The sequence below is a fragment of the Babylonia areolata genome, chromosome 10 (genome assembly GCF_041734735.1).
Source record: "Babylonia areolata isolate BAREFJ2019XMU chromosome 10, ASM4173473v1, whole genome shotgun sequence".
In the NCBI taxonomy this organism is placed as follows: Eukaryota; Metazoa; Mollusca; class Gastropoda; order Neogastropoda; family Buccinidae; genus Babylonia; species Babylonia areolata.
Window position 1 is genome coordinate 44780682 of NC_134885.1, and position 22862 is coordinate 44803543.

Here is a 22862-nt window from a genome sequence, read left to right on the forward strand (position 1 = left end):
TCACTACGATCAGCTTCGGATGCACTCTGTTTACGCATACCCAGATTCAAACTCTCGACTGTTGGCCGCCGTTCTTTCTCTGTCTCTGGACCTTGCAACTGGAATGAACTTCTTCCCACCTCTTCCCAAAATAGCCTCCCTTCCCTGCCTCTTCCTTGTCTTCAGTTTCTCCAATTCTAGTGTGAATGACTGGTGCGAAAGCGCTTTGATTTGTCTATGTACAAGATTCAGCGCTATACAAATACCATTATTAATATTATTAGGTGACAGGAGGTGATGTTCTGTTTCACCAGATAGTGTCCCACACAGGTGACAGGATCTGATGTTCTGTTCCACCAGATAGGGTCCCACACAGGTGACAGGGGCTGATGTTCTGTTCCACCAGATAGTGTCCCACACAGGTCACAGGGGCTGATGTTCTGTTCCACCAGATAGTGTCCCACACAGGTGACAGGATCTGATGTTCTGTTCCACCAGATAGTGTCCCACACAGGTGACAGGATCTGATGTTCTGTTCCACCAGATAGTGTCCCACACTGGTGACAGGATCTGATGTTCTGTTCCACCACATAGTGTCCCACACAGGTGACAGGATCTGATGTTCTGTTCCACCAGATAGTGTCCCACACTGGTCTGATATGCCCTGCAGCTTCTTGAAGATTTCCGCATCCATGCTGCATAATTAATTACATCGCACGTGTTTCTTCTATGGTGATGTTTTACACATTGTTTATGGTGATGTTCACAGATTGTTTTTGGTGATGTTCACCCATTGTTTTTGGTGATGTTCACACATTGTTTATGGTGATGTTCACACATTGTTTATGGTGATGTTCACACAGTTTTTTTGTTTTTGTTTTTTGTTTGTTTTTTGTTGTTGCCAAAACGTTTCCTGTTGCTTCCAGGTCAGCAGTGAGGTATTGAAAGTGTTGTCTCTGAGGAAGACACTAACCAACCTGAAGAGCAGTATTGAAAGTAGTGTCTCTGAGGAAGACACTAACCAACCTGAAGTGTAGTATTGAAAGTAGTGTCTCTGAGGAAGACACTAACCAACCTGAAGTGTAGTATTGAAAGTAGTGTCTCTGAGGAAGACACTAACCAACCTGAAGTGTAGTATTGAAAGTAGTGTCTCTGAGGAAGACATTAACCAACCTGAAGTGTAGTATTGAAAGTAGTGTCTCTGAGGAAGACATAACCAGCCTGAAGAGCAAGGCTGAAGGGTTCGGAAGAACAGAATAGAAAGAATGAACAAAACTGGCTGTCAAATTGTTGGGGGAAAATGATAAGGTTGCAGAGACAATGAGTGAACGAGAGTGTGGGGGTGAGATACAGAAAGGGAAAAGAGAGTGAGACAAAGAAACAGAGAGACAGTTTGACGGATCGAACGGAGTGAAACACTGAAGGAAAGAGAAGAGGAGACAGACAGACAGACAGACAGAGAGAGACAGACAAACAGACAGAAGCAATCAGACAATGCAGAGAGAGAGAGACATACAGACATAACTGCAGGTCGGTTTTCTGATGCTGACGGCAGCAAAACAGGACATATAAAAATGATGTCAGAACAGTACTGCGGTGAGATTTCCAACGGTGATCAGTACGGGTACTTGGTTTGTGCATCATTACTTAGGGCAGTGAGGTCAGTGAATGGATGTGTATTGATAATGCATCAGCAGACTCCACCACTTACCATCTGATGGTCAGTGAATGGATGTGTATTGATAATGCATCAGTACATTCCACCAGTGAGGATTTGCCGGACCATTCAAGTCTTTCATTCATTTCCGTCTCAGGAATCCACACGCTCTGACGGTCCACCACGGAGATTCAAAGTATTGCTTGCAATGAATTATGTTGTTTTGTACTATTCAGTTGTATTGTATTGTGGTGTTTTGTGCTATATTCAGTTGTATTGTATTGTGGTGTTTTGTGCTATATTCAGTTGTTGTATTGTATTGTGGTGTTTTGTGCTATATTCAGTTGTTGTATTGTATTGTGTTGTTTTGTGCTGTATTCAGTTGTATTGTATTGTGGTGTTTTGTGCTATATTCAGTTGTTGTATTGTATTGTGGTGTTTTGTGCTGTATTCAGTTGTTGTATTGTATTGTGTTGTTTTGTGCTGTATTCAGTTGTTGTATTGTATTGTGTTGTTTTGTACTGTATTCAGGTGTCGCATTGTATTGTGTTGTTTTGTGCTGTATTCAGTTGTTGTATTGTATTGTGTTGTTTTGTGCTGTATTCAGTTGTTGTATTGTATTGTGTTGTTTTGTACTGTATTCAGTTGTTGCATTGTATTGTTTGTTTTGTGCTGTATTCAGTCGTTGTATTGTATTGTGTTGTTTTGTGCTGTATTCAGTTGTTGCATTGTATTGTTTGTTTTGTGCTGTATTCAGTTGTTGCATTGTATTGTATTGTATTGTTGTTTTGTGCTATATTCAGTTGTTGTATTGTATTGTATTGTATTGTTGTTTTGTGCTATAATCAGTTATTGCATTGTATTGTATTGTTTTGTGCTATATTCAGTTGTTGCATTGTGTTGTGTTGTTTTGTACTATAGTCAGTTGTTGCATTGTATTGTGTTGTTTTGTACTATATTCAGTCGTTGTATTGTATTGTATTGTTTGTTTTTGTTGTTGTTTTTTTCGTTGTTTTTTTTTTTATACTATATTCAGTTGTTGTATTGCATTGTGTTGTTTTGTGCTATCGTCAGTTGTTGCATTGTATTGTACTGTTTTGTGCTATCGTCAGCTGTTGCATTGTATTGTGTTGTTTTGTGCTGTATTCAGTTGTTGCATTGTATTGTGTTGTTTTGTGCTGTATTCAGTTGTTGCATTGTATTGTATTGTCAGTTGTTGCATTGTATTGTGTTGTTTTGTGCTGTATTCAGTTGTTGCATTGTATTGTATTGTCAGTTGTTGCATTGTATTGTGTTGTTTTGTGCTGTATTCAGTTGTTGCATTGTATTGTGTTGTTTTGTGCTGTATTCAGTTGTTGCATTGTATTGTGTTGTTTTGTGCTGTATTCAGTTGTTGCATTGTATTGTATTGTTGTTTTGTGCTGTATTCAGTTGTTGCATTGTATTGTGTTGTTTTGTACTGTATTCAGTTGTTGCATTGTATTGTGTTGTTTTGTACTGTATTCAGTTGTTGCATTGTATTGTGTTGTTTTGTACTGTATTCAGTTGTTGCATTGTATTGTGTTGTTTTGTACTGTATTCAGTTGTTGCATTGTATTGTGTTGTTTTGTACTGTATTCAGTTGTTGCATTGTATTGTGTTGTTTTGTGCTGTATTCAGTTGTTGCATTGTATTGTGTTTTGTACTGTATTCAGTTGTTGCATTGTATTGTGTTTTGTACTGTATTCAGTTGTTGCATTGTATTGTTGTTTTGTACTGTATTCAGTTGTTGCATTGTATTGTGTTTTGTACTGTATTCAGTTGTTGCATTGTATTGTGTTTTGTGCTGTATTCAGTTGTTGCATTGTATTGTGTTTTGTACTGTATTCAGTTGTTGCATTGTATTGTGTTGTTTTGTACTGTATTCAGTTGTTGCATTGTATTGTGTTGTTTTGTGCTGTATTCAGTTGTTGCATTGTATTGTATTGTGTTGTTTTGTACTGTATTCAGTTGTTGCATTGTATTGTGTTGTTTTGTACTGTATTCAGTTGTTGCATTGTATTGTGTTGTTTTGTGCTGTATTCAGTTGTTGCATTGTATTGTGTTGTTTTGTACTGTATTCAGTTGTCGCATTGTATTGTGTTGTTTTGTACTGTATTCAGTTGTTGTATTGTATTGTGTTGTTTTGTGCTGTATTCAGTTGTTGCACTGGACCACATAGTAACTGCATTTTCACTTCGTATTTTCCCCATGAAAATGAAAACACACACAGAGACAGACTGACCGAGAAAAACAGAAAATGAAAACACACATAGAGACAGACTGACCGAGAAAAACAGAAAATGAAAACACACATAGAGACAGACTGACCGAGAAAAACAGAAAATGAAAACACACACAGAGACAGACTGACCGAGAAAAACAGAAAATGAAAACACACACAGAGACAGACTGACCGAGAAAAACAGAAAATGAAAACACACACAGACTGACCGAAAACAAAACAAAACAAAACAAACAAAAAAACAAAACAAAAAAACAACAAAAAAACACACACAAAAAAACAGAGAAAATGAAAACACACAGAGACTGACTGATCTTTTTGTATTTTTTTCCTCTCTGCAACTTTATTTGTTTCCTATCGAAGTGGATTTTTCTACAAACTTTCGTCACGGGCAACCCTTTTGTTGCCGTGGGTTCTTTTACGTGAGCTTGCATGCTGCACACGGGACATAGTGTCCAGGCTACCACGCAAGGTCTAGTGGATGGGTAGAAAATACTGGCGACTGTGGGATTTGAACTGTATAGTGCGCACATATATTCTCGCTTTCTATGTGGATGCGTAGACACTTGCCCAACACTCCACTTATGCCACCATGAATGACGAAAACAAGAACAAGAAAAAAGAAAAGAAAAAAAAAAGACACACCATGAGGACGTGGAACAACAGTGAACAGTGATGATGTACATGAACATAACAGCTGTAACAAGGCATGAACATACCAGCTGTAACAAGGCATGAACATAACAGCTATAACAAGGCATGAACATAACAGCTGTAACAAGGCATGAACATAACAGCTGTAACAAGGCATGAACTTGACAGCTGTAACAAAGCTGTGACAGGCTAAAGGGAGAGACATTGCTTACAGACACGGTGGGCTGTCTCATGAACCAATCGGAGGCCGCCGTCTTCAGCACCTTGGAGGTGCTGTTATCCATGAAGGTCTCCACCTTCCCTCCGCTGCGCACAAACCGGAACTCCAGGGAGGGGAAGTCATCAAACTCTTCCCGTGACTTCCGGGAGAGGGTTGGCGCCACCTGGGTGCCGAACAGATACAATAATGATGATGATGATGATTATGATGATTATATCAATAATAACAGTAATGATAACAATAAAGTCAATTTCTATAACGTCTATTCTCTAAATGGGGCTCTAAGATCAACAATGATAAAAACCAGATTTAAAAAAAAAAAAGAAAAAAAAAAGAAAAAAAAAAAAAGCAGCAGCAAGGCCTTCATGACTCACCTGGAATACCCACTTAATTCCAGAAATGGAATCAGTAAAAACACATCAACAGAGTTTCAGTTTCAGTTTCAGTAGCTCAAGGAGGCGTCACTGCGTTCGGACAAATCCATATACGCTACACCACATCTGCCAAGCAGATGCCTGACCAGCAGCGTAACCCAACGCGCTTAGTCAGGCCTTGAGGAAAAAAAAAGAAGAAAAAAAAGGTGACTAAATGATAGATAAGCTTACACAAATAAATAAATAAATAATAACTATAATGTAAAAAAAACAAAAAGAAAAAAAAGATAACAATGATGATAAGTAAGCAACAGAAATAGCAACAACAAAAGCCGACACTGCAAAGTTTATCATCTGGCAAACAGAAACACGCACACGCACACGCGTATACACACACACACGTGTCAGGTCACAACATGCAGTCTGTTTTCACACGTGAAACAGTGACGTTTGATAACCTGACCGTTGTTTTCACGACAATGATCTTTTGCCGGTGAGGAATATGACACTGGTTTACTGAATCATCCATCGGCGTCATGACGAGCATTGTAACAACGATGGTGGTCATGATGGAAAAGAATAGGACTCTTAATTACTGACAGTGTCATCTGGCGATATCGTAACGATTATCTTGACCACAATCGTAGGACTATGTATGAGCATTCTGATCATGATTTTGACAAAAATGGTGATAATGGTTCTGTTGAATAGGGCGCTTAAATTGTAGGGTCAGATATTGCAGTTTGTGTTCTCTTTCGAGTATCTCTTGATTGAAAAACACAAACAAAAAAAAACAAAACCAAAAAAACAAACAAACAAAAAACAACAACAACAACAAAACAACCCCCCCCCCCAAAAAAAAACACAACAACAACAACAACAAAAAACCCCCAAAACAAAACAAAACAAAACAAAAAACAAACAAACAAAAAACCAAACAAAAACCCACCCCAGAACGACTGTATTTGGTTTCAGCGCCAGAGATTGTTTAGAATTGTGTATTGTTCCGGTTTTCAAATAGATAAATAGATAAACAAATAAATCAATGTAGATAAATAAATAAATAGATAAGGATAAATAGAAAACCAAAACAAGAGAGGCAAGGCCTTCAAGACTCACTTGTGATACACTTTAAAAAAAAATCTAATCGTAAAGATGTGTTCTGTATTTGTTATTATAAAGCTTCGGGTTAGAAAAAAGAAAAAGAAAAAAAGTCCTGACGGCAGATTCGAACCCCGCGTGTTCGAGTGAGAATAAACTGTCTTGCCCATTACACTATCGTGGCTCCTTAACTGACGTTAAAAAATTTAACATTTAAACATGCTTTTTTAAGGGCGATAAATCGATTGCGGTGTGCACAGTGAGAACGCTGTTTAAATCATATTATTCTGGTGTATTCTTGGGCATTCCAAAAATCTTTAAGGGCAATTAAAAATTCTTAAGTCCGCGGTAAAGGAGACATGGCTATCGCCGCAATAACACTGTAACATTTAGCCGTTTTCTCAGGATCTAGATAGATGTACAATTTTAGTTACACCCACCGGGAATGTAGGACACGGTCGATTCAATTTCTCTTTTATGTCCATTCTAGTTTTATAGTTTTAAAGTTGATATGAAAATTGTGTATTTTGTTAAACTAATAACATGTAGAGCCAAGTACAAGTACTTCTAAACGTTGTATGAAGTGAAAAGGACTTCATTTTGAGAAAAGTCAAGACTGGAAATTTTTACGTTTTAACTCTCATGGTTTATTATTTTTAACTGTGAATTCCGACTGATTTTGCTGATATTTTTACGGCGGTTTGGGTCATGATCCAGTAAGTGATGAGGTGTTCACAATTCTTTCTCTCAATAAATATTTAACGGTCACATTCTCCAACTTTCCATCACAAAAGCCAGAAGCCAGTAACACCAACGTGCTGCACACCCCCCACCGTCGCGTTTAAGCCAGTAAATGGATGTTGCGACGTATCGATCCAGATCCAGATCCAGATCACATGTTATCGTGTATTGTTGATTGAATATAGGATTGAACGGGCAGGTCAACAACTTGAAACAAAATGGCGACCTTCGCGTTCGCGAGGAATATGAGCACGCGCTTTGAATATGTATAAATATGTGTACGCAAATGATTTTTGCCCATGACCACTCGTAGTATTGATTTTAGTATTTTCCGAAAAAGACCACTTGGGCGAATTGACACAGTGAAAGCCCTTTACACTGAGAGTAAAACACACAAGCTTTTTATGTATTGAGTATAATTTCAAAATGTAATATTTAAGATGAGAAAGATCAGTTTAAAGCAAATTAACCCTTCTAGCATTAATTACAGATTAATTTCCCTTTTTTACTATCTGCAGCAAAGACATGCACCAGAAATATAACTTCCATGCTTAGCAAAAGAAGTTCCTGTTTGAACAAAAAAATGATAAAAATGACTTCTCTTGTTGTTGTGTCAGAATATCAGATCAATAATATATATATATATATATATATATATATATATATATATATATATATATATATATATATATAAAAGTCATATCAGTTTCCATATAATTCGGCTTCTTTTTATATTTTTTATGCCCCTCCCAGAGGTGCAATATTGTTTTAAACAAGATGACTGGAACGAAATGAATTTTCCTATTTTTATGCCAAATTTTGTGTCAACTGACAAAGTATTTGCAGAGAAATTGCCAATGTTAACGTTTACTACACACACACACACACACACACACACAGACAACCGAACACCGGGTTAAAACATAGACTCACTTTGTTTACACAAATGAGTCAATAATAATAAAATGAAATAAGGTGTTTTGGAGTGATTTTTACCACAACTGGAACAATAGCTTATCTTTTTTTTCTTTTCTTTTTTCAAATAAAAGCGTAACTGGTTTCTTTCCGAGTACATAATTTTGGATAGCCAAACGCGAATTTGCTGGAAGGAATTGCCAAAATCGGATACGGCCGATTCAGGAATAGGCCAACACTGGGCCAACACTGGGCCAACACTGGGACAACATTAAGCTAGCTCTAGGCCAACACTAGGCCAACACTGAGCCAACACTGGGCCAACACTGGGACAACACTGGGCCAACACTGGGCCAACACTGGGACAACATTAAGCTAGCTCTAGGCCAACACTAGGCCAACACTGAGCCAACACTGGGCCAACACTGGGACAACACTGGGCCAACACAGGGACAACACTAGGCCAACACTGCGCTAGCTCTAGGCCAACACTAGGCCAGCACTAGGCCAACACTGGGACAACACTGGGCCAACACTGGGACAACATTAAGCTAGCTCTAGGCCAACACTGGGCCAACACTGAGCCAACACTGGGCCAACACAGGGACAACACTAGGCCAACACTGCGCTAGCTCTAGGCCAACACTAGGCCAGCACTAGGCCAACACTGGGACAACACTAGGCCAACACTGGACAACACTGAACAACACTGGGACAACACTGGACAACACTAGGCCAACACTGGGACAACACTGGACAACACTAGGCCAACACTGGACAACACTGGGACAACACTGGGACAACACTGGACAACACTGGGCCAACACTGGGACAACACTAGGACAACACTAGGCCAACACTGGACAACACTAGGACAACACTGGGACAACACTAGGACAACACTGGACAACACTATGCCAACACTGGGACAACACTGGGGAAACGGGTGGCAGCCCGTAACACCCGGGGTACCTGGCTGGCGAAGGTTGTGCTGGAGTCGCTGAAGAAGTACATCCCATCCAGCACAATAACGGACCCGTCGCCATTGTCCAGCGCCACCTTATAAGAGGGCGCCTTGTTGCCCTTGTGTGCCTGGATGTATTCGTTGGCGTTACTCGGAGTGCCCGTGCTGCTGTGGACCCTGTTCCAAGACGCCGCGCAGTCCTCTGTCCGGAGGGAACACCGTGAGTGGGCATTATCATGGAGGCCACGAGGCATGATCGGTTATAGTCTCTCAGCTTCTGGTCCACTGTTCACCAGCAATGGGGGTTCGAGGCCCCGTTTCGGCATGGTGCGGTGTCCTTTCCTCCCAATTCCCTCACTGCACCAGGTGTCAATGGCTACCTGACTTCGGTCTCGGGAAGTTTAAAACGGCGGAAGGAGAGGATTGGGCCCCGCCTTCGTGTGCCAGGCCCTAGACACAGTGGGTATGAAATCACTGCCCCGATGGCCTTGACAGGCTGTGGGACCTTTAACCTTTTAACCTTTAACCGTGTTTGGAAGGGGTCTGTCCTGTGTTCTTTCATTCCGTCAGAACAGTTTGGTTTGACCAGCTGTGTGTCAGATGGCAGCAGAGGCCGGGCACTTCTCTCCCGGAGTGTGAAGAGCACGGGACCACGGCCTGTCTCTTCCCAGTGACCACACGCTGTCTGATCTGACGGTCAGACTTGGGAGAAATAGTCCTTCAGCCAGCCCCTCAAATCAAGGCGGTCGGTACCACTCATAGTGGCAAGTGTTATCATATATTTTTGGAATCGTCTATGTCCCTAGATGTCAGAAAAGCATGATAATGATGTGAACGTGGCAGCTTTCTGCCTGTTATCACGTGATTTCTAACACCACCCTACCGCGTCGAGAACGTGCACCGTGATCAAGCCCTGTTCTCCCAGAGCCTAAACCATTGAAGATAGAAAAACCATTATTGAATAAAAAAGATGTATAATAGCATGCTAAACAACTTTTGTTATTATGAGTATATCAAATTATTATTTGTTCGTGAAATGTAGTAGCATTTTATGACACATTCACACAAAATTCGGCATGTCGTCTTTTGTCAAAGCTAAATCGTTAGATATCGGAAGACACTTTATGAAGCAAAACGAAGCGCATGGGACTTGTGAACAATTTTTATTCTCATAAAACTATAAAAATGTTTGTTTGTTTCGGAAAAATTATGGCTTTTGTGAGTTTCATCAAAAATTACACGACACGACAAAACCCTCCGTTTGTCCAAGTCGGTGTAATACTCTGCCTGAATGGTTGTATATGTAAATATACAGGTAACTGCTAAACAACCAGATGTAGAATAACACACTAAAGAAAATTTGAGCAGAAATATATGAAAGTCAAAGTAAAAGACATTTCATTTTGACCATGGGCACACATGCAAACTGGGGGAGGGGCAAAACAGATCAAGGTTTAGAGACAATACTTGAAGAGCTAAATCTGTTAAAGGTAAATCAAACAGCAACCTTTGTTTTTATCATTTGGTATGTGAAATTATCGCACTTTCTTATGATAATTATAGGGATTAACATAAAGAAAGCAAAATCTATATTTGTCCTGTGTTTATGGCTGTTTCAGACGGCGTCAGAGGGCAGTACTGACCACCAGAAGTACTTCTGATTGATAAGGATCCAGTACCATCATGGCAGAAGCTCCGCATGAAGGAAGACCCGGATTAAAGTCTTCAACTGACCAGTGTATCATCCACCAACAGACTTACAAAAGTGGTGAAAATGAGTCTGATTTCTCCAAATTCATTCAAATCATGGGAAACTGTGCTTGAAGCGACTAAAATAAGGAATCATGCGCCTGTGCTGGATGCTGCCAAGACGGTAGTTGGTATGGAAGTACAAAAAATAAAATACCATAGGTACTGCAGAACTGTCTTCACTATGAAACATACTTTGAATAGCCTGAAAAGAAAAGCAGAGGAACTAGTTCAACCACGTGAGGAAGCTTCACAGACAAAGCGGCAAAGTCAAGGACCATCTTCTACTTCAAGGGTTCTTCCAAAACAATGTATATTTTGTGAAAAGTCTTCGAAGTATCTGAAAACATCTAACACAAGAGAACAGTTAATACAGGCAAAAGAACTTCGTGTGGATAAAACCCTACGTGACATTGCTCCTGGGAAGAATTACTCTCTTGTTGATAGAATCTGCTATCTTTTGTAGACACAGTGCTGTGTCGTTCTCTTCAAGCTGTTCATATGATACTCCATGTCCTAGCCTGTTCAACGTTCTGATCAGCTCCACGTTTCAAGTAAGACTTTTCACACCATATTATAAAAGGATGTGTTTTGGAGTCTTCTGTTGCCCATGACTCAGAGCAAACACAATGTCTTGGTTAAACGAGTCGATGAGGATTCGATTCCTGGTTGATGGGTTCTCGTTGTTTGGATCACCAGTAATGAGTGCCAGAAGAAAGCGTTTCAGATCAGCATTTCAACAGACTTCATGGTGTCCAAATCTGAGGGGTTGATGGGCCATGGTGACTTGTTCTGTGAATTTTTCACTGCTTGTTGAAGATGCAGAGATGCTTTATCCAACATTTTGTCAGTCGATGGGCTGTCTGATTTCCACAAGGCCAGCTGTATTTCGAGTGCCTGATACATTCGGCCAAGTTCGTGGGGACTGAGAGTGACTGGCATCACTAAAATCTTTCCATTTTCATCTGGAAACATAATCAGCTCCTCAACAAATCTAATCTCAAGTTTTCCACGGATGTGTCTAGTTATCGAATCTTTGACATCTTTGATACCATTCACTGACATGAACATATTCAACTTCTCAGTAAGAGACACTAGAGGAATAACGTCTGGCTGTGCCATTAGTTCTTTGATGTGCTTGAAAAGCAAGGCATACGATGCATCTTCTGCGTTCTGATATGTCCTTTCTTCGTCATCTGGCATTTCATCATCAGCCTCTTTCTGAGTTGGCAACCTATCTTTACATGTTTCTTTAGTGTATAATCTGTAGCATGTCCGACGGTATTGTGCCTCAGCTGCTACCACGTCTCTGCTTGTCACTGCAGTTATTTTGGTGTCACATTTTTTCACAGTAATGTCACGTAGGGTTTTATCCAAACGAAGTTCTTTTGCCTGTATTAACTGTTCTCTTGTGTAGGATTTTTTCAGATACTTCGAAGAATTTTCACAAAATATATATTGTTTTGGAAGGACCCTTGACGTAGAAGATGGTCCTCGACTTTGACGCTTTGTCTGTGAAGCTTCCTCACGTGGCTGAACTGGTTCCTCTACCTTTCTTTTCAGGCTATTCAAAGTATGTTTCATAGTGAAGACAGTTCTGCAGTACCTATGGTATTTTATTTTTGGTACTACCATACCAACTACCGTCTTGGGAGCATCCAGCACAGGTGCGTGATTCCTTATTTTAGCCACTTCAAGCACAGTTTCCCATGATTGGAATGAATTTGGAGAAATCAGACTCTTTTTGATCATATGTATAACTCTGTTTGTGGATGATAAACTGGTCAGCTGAAGACTTTAATCCAGGTCTTCCTTCATGCGGAGCTTCTGCCATGATGGTATTGGATCCTTATCAATCAGAAGTACTTCTGGTGGTCAGTACTGCCCTCTGACGCCGTCTGAAACAGACACAAATACAGGACAAATATAGATTTTACTTTCTTTATGTTAATCCCTATAATTATCATAAGAATGCGCGATAATTTCACATACCAAATGATAAAAACAAAGGTTGCTGTTTGATTTACCTTTAACAGATTTAGCTCTTCAAGTATTGTCTCTAAACCTTGATCTGTTTTGCCCCTCCCCCAGTTTGCATGTGTGCCCATGGTCAAAATGAAATGTCTTTTACTTTGACTTTCATCTATTTCTGCTCAGATTTTCTTTAGCGTGTTATTCTACATCTGGTTGTTTAGCAGTTACCTGTATATTTACATATACAACCATTCAGGCAGAGTATTACACCGACTTGGACAAACGGAGGGTTTTGTCGTGTTGCGTAATTTTTTTTTATAAAACTCCACAAAAGCCATAATTTTTCCGAAACGACAAACATTTTTTATAGTTTTATGAGAATAACAGTTGTTCACAAGTCCCTTGCGCTTCGTTTTGCTTCTGAATATGTCTTCCTATATCTTACTGGGTAGCCTTTACAAAAGACGAAGTGCCGCATTTTGTGTGAATTTTGTCATGAAATCCTCAAAACGGCACTACATTTCATGAACGAAATAATATTTTGATAAATGTATAAGAACAAAAGTTGTTTTGCATGCTATTCTACATCTTCTTCTTTAGTAAGTACTTTTTTCTTCGCAACCATTTAGGCAGAGCAGAACACAAACTGAGAATTTTGTCGTGTTGCGTAATCTTTGATGACACTCACAAAAGTGATTACTTTTCCAAAACGATCAACATTTTTATAGTTTTATGAGAATAAAAGTTGTTCACAAGTCCCATGCGCTTCGTTTTGCTTCATAAAGTGTCTTCCTATATTAACGATTAACTTTGACAAAAGGTGACATGCCGAATTTTTTGCGAATGTGTCATGAAATCCTCAAAACGCCACTACATTTCACGAACAAATAACAATTTGATATATTTATAAGAACAAAAGTTGTTTAGCGTGCATACATCTTTTTTGTTCAATAATGGTTTTTCTATCTTCAATGGTTTAGGCTCTGGGAGAACAGAGCTTGATCACGGTGCGCGTTCTCGGCGCGGTAGGGTGGTGTTAGAAATCACGTGATAACAGGCAGAAAGCTGCCACGTTCACAACATTATCATGATTTTCTGACATCTAGGGACATAGACGATTCCAAAAATATATGATAACACTTGCCACTATGAGTGGTACCGATTAACCTGCTGGCTGATGGACTAAAAGGGCGAGAGCGGGGTGGAACCCAGAACTTCACGGACAATGTATTGGCAGATAAGCGTCTTAACCATTCTGCCTCGCTCATACACATGCATCCACCCACGCGTAACAGCCCCCCCCCCCAACCCCCGCCCCCACCACCACACACACACATACTATCTTTCTCTCGTTTTTTTTTAATCTTTTTTTTTTTAATTTTAATTTTTATTTTAACTTTGTTTCTTTTCATGTTGACGTAAATATGAACAATACAAATGCAAATAACTGACTTTAAAAAGTTATATGAAACACACATACACACAACCTCGCCATATCCCCACCCCACCCCCCGCACATACACACACACACACACACACACACACACACACACACACACACACACACTGATGTACCAACCTGGGCTGGTCAGCTGACAGAACTGACCCGTGGTTCCTAAGGGACAGTGGCAGAAACCTCTCAACTGCGGCACACCCTTTGGACAGCGGTTCTGGCGTGCACAGACACTCATTACTATCTTTATTGGTAGTGTTGTGCACAGACAGTCATTACTGTCTTTATTGGTAGTGTTGTGCACAGACAGTCATTACTGTCTTTATTGGTAGTGTTGTGCACAGACACTCATTACTGTCTTTATTGGTAGTGTTGTGCACAGACAGTCATTACTGTCTTTATTGGTAGTGTTGTGCACAGACAGTCATTACTGTCTTTATTGGTAGTGTTGTGCACAGACAGTCATTACTATCTTTATTGGTAGTGTTGTGCACAGACACTCATGACTGTCTTTATTGGTAGTGTTGTGCACAGACACTCATTACTGTCTTTATTGGTAGTGTTGTGCACAGACACTCATTACTGTCTTTATTGGTAGTGTTGTGCACAGACAGTCATTACTGTCTTTATTGGTAGTGTTGTGCACAGACACTCATTACTGTCTTTATTGGTAGTGTTGTGCACAGACAGTCATTACTGTCTTTATTGGTAGTGTTGTGCACAGACACTCATTACTATCTTTATTTGTAGTTTTGTGCACAGACACTCATTACTGTCTTTATTGGTAGTGTTGTGCACAGACAGTCATTACTGTCTTTATTTGTAGTGTTGTGCACAAACAGTCATTACTATCTTTATTTGTAGTGTTGTGCACAGTCATTACTATCTTTATTTGTAGTGTTGTGCACAGACACTCATTACTATCTTTATTGGTAGTGTTGTGCACAGACAGTCATTACTGTCTTTATTGGTAGTGTTGTGCACAGACACTCATTACTGTCTTTATTTGTAGTGTTGTGCACAGACACTCATTACTGTCTTTACTGGTAGTGTTGTGCACAGACAGTCATTACTATCTTTATTGGTAGTGTTGTGCACAGACACTCATTACTGTCTTTATTTGTAGTGTTGTGCACAGACACTCATTACTGTCTTTATTGGTAGTGTTGTGCACAGACAGTCATTACTATCTTTATTGGTAGTGTTGTGCACAGACAGTCATTACTGTCTTTATTGGTAGTGTTGTGCACAGACAGTCATTACTGTCTTTATTGGTAGTGTTGTGCACAGACAGTCATGACTGTCTTTATTTGTAGTGTTGTGCACAGACACTCATTACTGTCTTTATTTGTAGTGTTGTGCACAGACACTCATTACTGTCTTTATTGGTAGTGTTGTACACAGACACTCATTACTGTCTTTATTGGTAGTGTTGTGCACAGACACTCATTACTGTCTTTATTGGTAGTGTTGTGCACAGACACTCATTACTGTCTTTATTTGTAGTGTTGTGCACAGACACTCATTACTGTCTTTACTGGTAGTGTTGTGCACAGACAGTCATGACTGTCTTTATTTGTAGTGTTGTGCACAGACACTCATTACTGTCTTTATTTGTAGTGTTGTGCACAGACACTCATTACTGTCTTTATTGGTAGTGTTGTACACAGACAGTCATGACTGTCTTTATTGGTAGTGTTGTGCACAGACACTCATTACTGTCTTTATTGGTAGTGTTGTGCACAGACAGTCATTACTATCTTTATTGGTAGTGTTGTGCACAGACAGTCATTACTGTCTTTATTGGTAGTGTTGTGCACAGACACTCATTACTGTCTTTATTGGTAGTGTTGTACACAGACAGTCATTACTGTCTTTATTGGTAGTTTTGTGCACAGACACTCATTACTGTCTTTATTGGTAGTTTTGTGCACAGACACTCATTACTGTCTTTATTGGTAGTGTTGTGCACAGACAGTCATGACTGTCTTTATTGGTAGTGTTGTGCACAGACAGTCATGACTGTCTTTATTGGTAGTGTTGTGCACAAACAGTCATTACTATCTTTATTGGTAGTGTTGTGCACAGACAGTCATTACTATCTTTATTGGTAGTGTTGTGCACAGACACTAGTATCTTTATTTGTAGTGTTGTGCACACACAGTCATTACTGTCTTTATTTGTAGTGTTGTGCACACACAGTCATTACTGTCTTTATTTGTTGTGTTGTGCACAAACAGTCATTACTATCTTTATTGGTAGTGTTGTGCACAGACAGTCATTACTATCTTTAATTGTAGTGTTGTGCACAAACAGTCATTACTGTCTTTATTTGTAGTGTTGTGCACAGACAGTCATTACTATCTTTATTGGTAGTGTTGTGCACAGACAGTCATTACTATCTTTAATTGTAGTGTTGTGCACAAACAGTCATTACTGTCTTTATTTGTAGTGTTGTGCACAGACAGTCATTACTATCTTTATTGGTAGTGTTGTGCACAGACAGTCATTACTATCTTTAATTGTAGTGTTGTGCACAAACAGTCATTACTATCTTTATTTGTAGTGTTGTGCACAGTCATTACTATCTTTATTTGTAGTGTTGTGCACAGACAGTCATTACGATCTTTATTTGTAGTGTTGTGCACAGACAGTCATTACTATCTTTATTTGTAGTGCTGTGCACAGACAGTCATTACTATCCTTAATTGTAGTGTTGTGCACAGTCATTACTATCTTTATTTGTAGTGTTGTGCACAGACAGTCATTACGGTCGTTATTTGTAGTGTTGTGCACAGACATTACTATCTTTATTTGTAGTGTTGTGCACAAACAGTCATTACTATCTTTATTTGTAGTGTTGTGCACAAACAGTCATTACTATCTTTATTTGTAGTGTTGTGCACAAACAGTCATTACTGTCTTTATTTGTAGTGTTGTGCACAGACAGTCATTACTATCTTTATTTGTAGTGTTGTGCACAGACAGTCATTACTATCTTTATTTGTAGTGTTGTGCACAGACAGTCATTACTATCTTTAATTGTAGTGTTGTGCACAGTCATTACTATCTTTATTTGTAGTGTTGTGCACAGACAGTCATTACGATCTTTATTTGTAAGTTGTGCACAGACATTACTATCTTTATTTGTAGTGTTGTGCACAAACTGTCATTACTATCTTTATTTGTAGTGTTGTGCACAAACAGTCATTACTATCTTTATTTGTAGTGTTGTGCACAAACAGTCATTACTGTCTTTATTTGTAGTGTTGTGCACAAACAGTCATTACTGTCTTTATTTGTAGTGTTGTGCACAAACAGTTATTACTGTCTTTATTTGTAGTGTTGTGCACAGACAGTCATTACTTTATTTGTAGTGTTGTGCACAAACAGTCATTACTGTCTTTATTTGTAGTGTTGTGCACAGTCATTACTATCTTTATTTGTAGTGTTGTGCACAAACAGTCATTACTGTCTTTATTTGTAGTGTTGTGCACAAACAGTCATTACTGTGTTTATTTGTAGTGTTGTGCACAAACAGTCAACACTGTCTTTATTTGTAGTGTTGTGCACAAACAGTCATTACTATCTTTATTTGTAGTGTTGTGCACAGACAGTCATTACTGTCTTTATTTGTAGTGTTGTGCACAAACAGTCATTACTGTCTTTATTTGTAGTGTTGTGCACAAACAGACATTACTGTCTTTATTTGTAGTGTTGTGCACAGACAGTCATTACTATCTTTATTTGTAGTGTTGTGCACAGACAGTCATTACTGTCTTTATTTGTAGTGTTGTGCACAACCAGTCATTACTTTATTTGTAGTGTTGTGCACAGACAGTCATTACTGTCTTTATTTGTAGTGTTGTGCACAGACAGTCATTACTATCTTTATTTGTAGTGTTGTGCACAAACAGTCATTACTATCTTTAATTGTAGTGTTGTGCACAAACAGTCATTACTGTCTTTATTGGTAGTGTTGTGCACAAACTGTCATTACTGTCTTTATTTGTAGTGTTGTGCACAGACAGTCATTACTATCTTTATTTGTAGTGTTGTGCACAAACAGTCATTACTATCTTTATTTGTAGTGTTGTGCACAGACAGTCATTACTGTCTTTATTTGTAGTGTTGTGCACAAACAGTCATTACTATCTTTATTTGTAGTGTTGTGCACAAACAGTCATTACTATCTTCATTTGTAGTGTTGTGCACAGACAGTCATTACTTTATTTGTAGTGTTGTGCACAAACAGTAATTACTATCTTTATTTGTAGTGTTGTGCACAGACAGTCATTACATCTTTATTTGTAGTGTTGTGCACAAACAGTCATTACTATCTTTAATTGTAGTGTTGTGCACAAACAGTCATTACTGTCTTTATTGGTAGTGTTGTGCACAAACTGTCATTACTGTCTTTATTGGTAGTGTTGTGCACAAACTGTCATTACTGTCTTTATTTGTAGTGTTGTGCACAGACAGTCATTACTATCTTTATTTGTAGTGTTGTGCACAAACAGTCATTACTATCTTTATTTGTAGTGTTGTGCACAGACAGTCATTACTGTCTTTATTTGTAGTGTTGTGCACAAACAGTCATTACTATCTTTATTTGTAGTGTTGTGCACAGACAGTCATTACTCTCTTTATTTGTAGTGTTGTGCACAGACAGTCATTACTTTATTTGTAGTGTTGTGCACAAACAGTAATTACTATCTTTATTTGTAGTGTTGTGCACAAACAGTCATTACTATCTTTATTTGTAGTGTTGTGCACAAACAGTCATTACTGTCTTTATTTGTAGTGTTGTGCACAGTCATTACTATCTTTATTTGTAGTGTTGTGCACAAACTGTCATTACTATCTTTATTTGTAGTGTTGTGCACAAACAGTCATTACTATCTTTATTTGTAGTGTTGTGCACAAACAGTCATTACTATCTTTATTTGTGGTGTTCATACTTATCAAATGATAATTGCTTGCACAGGCGTGCACAGACAAACAGTCATTACAACCTTTATTTGTAGTGTTTATACTTATCTTATCAAATGATAATTGGCGTGCACAGACAGTCATTACTATCTTGATTTGTAGTGTTCATACTTATGAAATGATAATCCCACACCCAAAATACGACATTCAACTACTGAACCCAGTAACTAAACATTAAAAAAAGCACAAATATAATCTTATCTACAATTGATATTCAGATGTACAACTTTTGCAAATTCAATGAATTTACTTATTGCTAACAAAGGTGTCGCGCTCCCTTTGGAAAAAAAACAACCCCAAACAAACGAAAAAAAAAACCAACCGCATAGATCGCATAGATCGTGAATTTGCAGATATATTTGATACATTCTCATAGAATAGAAATGTACAAAATTTTATTTGATACAGCTGGCTATAAGAACATGTTCTTGTCTAATGTCATAATGCGGCGCGAACTGCGCTAAAGTAGAAAACTTCTTTTATGTCCCGTATTTCCCTTTTTCATATTTCCCCCAATTTTGGTTGTGTGTTACTGTTTTTATGTGTGTTTCTGATTTTGTTTGTGTCCAGTCGAATGCGTAGTGTACACGATACTGTTCATCTCACTGGTTCAGCACCATTGAGTAATCCAGAATGGATCATACCAATTGTGGATCTAACAAAACTAGACTATGACTTTGCTCTCACACACACAGGTAATACATTAGCATTCTATTTTTTCATAACCCTTAAATAAAATGACACAGAACATTACAATTTGCACTATTAATTACCAAAGGCTTGGAAATGTAAAGAAAAGGGATATTTTTCATTTCTTAAGACAAAAACGATATAATATATATTTGCTTCAGGATACGCATTTAAACCCTGATATGGATAGATATTATAGAGCTGAGTGGGGGTACCATTGTTACTTTGCCTCATACAATACACAGTCAAGAGGTGTCGCAGTCTTATTCAATAATAATTTTGAATTTAAGTTTTAAAAAAGCATAAAGTTAGATGGAAATTACATGGTTGTCTCTTTGAACTTCACGGATAAAGATTTTTTAAAAATTATTATGAATGTTTATGGCCCCAACAGAGACAACCCAGAGTTCCTTCAAGAAACTGAAGAACATACACAGGATCTAAGAACACCCTGTCTGATATTAGCAGGAGACTGGAATTTAGTACTGTACCCAGACATCGATTATGACAAGTACAAACACACCAATAACCCAAAAGCCTGTGGTAAAGTAGAAGAAATGATGTTAAATCTAGGTCTTGTCGATATATGGCGAGAACTCTATCCTCATAGCAGACGTTTTACTTGGAGAAGATCCCAACCCAGACAACAAAGTAGGTTGGATTTTTTTTTTTTTTTTTTTTTTGATAAGTGAACACATGGTACCTGATATTGCAGACTGTGAAATTATCCCTGGGTATAGAACAGATCATTCCATTGTTGTGTTAAAGTTTAAGAACATAACTGAAAGTAGAAGAAGCAACTTTTGGAAATTTAATATCTCATTACTATAAGATTCAAAGTATATCGCTGAAATCAAGAACGTTATTAAAGAAACGATAAAAGAATATGCGGCAATGTATGATGAAAATAAGGAACTTGATCAAACATACATCGAACATATAGAGTTTACAATACCAAATCAAGTATTTCTTGACTTTCTTCTAATGAAAATCCGATCAAAGACCATATCGTTTTCTACATTTTCTACATTTAAAAAGAAGCAAGAAAAAAAAACCCACATCACGAAGGAAATACATGCATTGAAAAAACAACAACATAAGTCTATAGAAGATATAAAATAGATTAAAGAAAAGAAGGACAAATTACAATCCTTAAGAGAAAAGAAAACGGATGGGGTGCTGCCAAGATCAAGAGCTAGGTGGATCTCTCAGGGGGAAAAGATAACGGATTATTTATGTAGTCTAGAAAAGCGAAATTATGTAAGTAAACAAATGATTAAACTGCAAGATAAACATGGTAACAGATTAATACGTGAAGTAGATTTGCTTTTATCATCAGTTAAATGAAAAACGAAATGTAGAAGATTGCAATATAAATGAAATAGTAGAAAATCTTCCTAAACTTACTGCGGAAGTTTCAGCTATTTTAGAAAGGAAAATATCATTAAAAGAAGCAACTACTGTTCTTAGAAATATGAACAAGAGAGGCAAGGCCTTCAAGACTCACTTGTGATACACTTTAAAAAAATCTAATCGTTAAAATGTGTTCTGTATTTGTTATTATAAAGCTTCGGGTAAAAAAAAAAAGAAGAAGAAGAAAAAAGTCCTAACGTCAGATTCGAACCCCGCATGTTCGGATGAGAAGAAACTGTCTTAATTAACCATTACACTATCGTGGCTCCTTAACTGACGTTAAAAAATATAACATTTAAACATGCTTTTTTAAAGAGCGATAAATCGATTGCGGTATTCACAGAGAGAATGCTGTTTAAATCATATTATTCTGGTGTATATTGGGCATTTAAAAAAAAAATCTTTAAGGGCAATTAAAAATTCTTTTTTAAGTCCGCGGTAAATGAGACGTGGCTATCGCCGCAATCACACTGCAACATTTAGCCGTTTTCTCTGGATCTAGACAGATGTACTATTTTAGTTACACCCGGCTGACATGGTCGATTCAATTTCTCTTTTATGTTCATTCCAGTTTTATAGTTTTAAAGTTGATATGAAAACTGTGTATTTTGTTAAACTAATAACATGTAGAGCCAAGTACAAGTACTTCTAAACGTCGTATGAAGTGAAAAGGACTTCATTTTGAGAAAAGTCAAGACTGGAAATTTTTTGCGTTTCATCAATTCAAGGGTATTAACTCTCATGATTTATTATTTTTAACTGTGAATTCCGACTGATTCTATGGATATTTTTATGGCAATTTGGGGCATAATCCAGTAAGTGATGAGGCGTTCACAAATCTTTCTCTGAATGAATATTTAATGGTCTCCTTCTCCAACTTTCCATCACATGTTATCGTGTATTGTCGATTGAATAGAGGACTGAACGGGCAGGTCAACAACTTGAAACAAAGTAGCGTCGTTCGCGTTCGCGTTCGCGAAGAATATGAGCACGCGCTTTGAATATTTATAAATATGTGTACGCAACTGATTTTTTTCCCCATGACCTTCAGGGTTCAGCCAATAGATCTATAAAGCCCACTCGTAGTATTGATTTTAGTATTTTCCGAAAAAGACCACTTGGGCGAATGAACATCGTGAAAGCCCTGTACACTGAGAGTAAAACACACAAGCTTTTTATGTATTTATAATTTCCAAATGTAATGTTTAAGATGAGAAAGATCAGTTTAAAGCAAATTAAGCCCCCCTAGCATTACTTACAGATTAATTTCCCTTCTTTACTATCTGCATCAAAGACATGCAAAATAAATAAAACTTCCATGCTTAGCAAAAGAAGTTCCTGTTTGAACATAAAAATTAATGATGAAAAAGACTGCTCTTGTTGTTGTCAGAATATCAGATCAAAGTGCCAAGTTTAGAGAATTAAAAAAATGTATATATAACAGTAAATTCAGTTTGCATATAATTTGGCTTCTTTTATATATATATATATATTACCCATCTGGGGACGTGCAATATTGTTTTAAGCAAGATGACTGGAACGAACTGAATTTTTCCTGTTTTTATGCCAAATTTGGTGTCAACTAACAAAGTATTTGCAGAGAAAAAGGCAATGTTAAAGTTTACCACACACACACACACAGACAACCGAACACCGGGTTAAAACATAGACTCACTTTGTTTACACAAGTGAGTCAAAAATAACAAGAGCCATGCAAGTGACG

At 38.0% G+C, this 22862-nt stretch overlaps 1 protein-coding gene across 1 annotated transcript in view; it reads right to left on the reverse strand.

The window, feature by feature from the left end:
- The window catches only part of LOC143286379 (uncharacterized), a 52654-nt gene that overhangs the window by 18073 nt on the left and 11719 nt on the right, over positions 1-22862 (reverse strand). Inside the window, exons 3-5 of the mRNA XM_076593919.1 lie at positions 14171-14261; positions 8877-9070; positions 4766-4936 (exon numbers count right to left, since the gene is read on the reverse strand). Coding sequence (XP_076450034.1) covers positions 4766-4936; positions 8877-9070; positions 14171-14261 — 456 coding nt within the window. The remainder of the gene's footprint in view (positions 1-4765; positions 4937-8876; positions 9071-14170; positions 14262-22862) is intronic.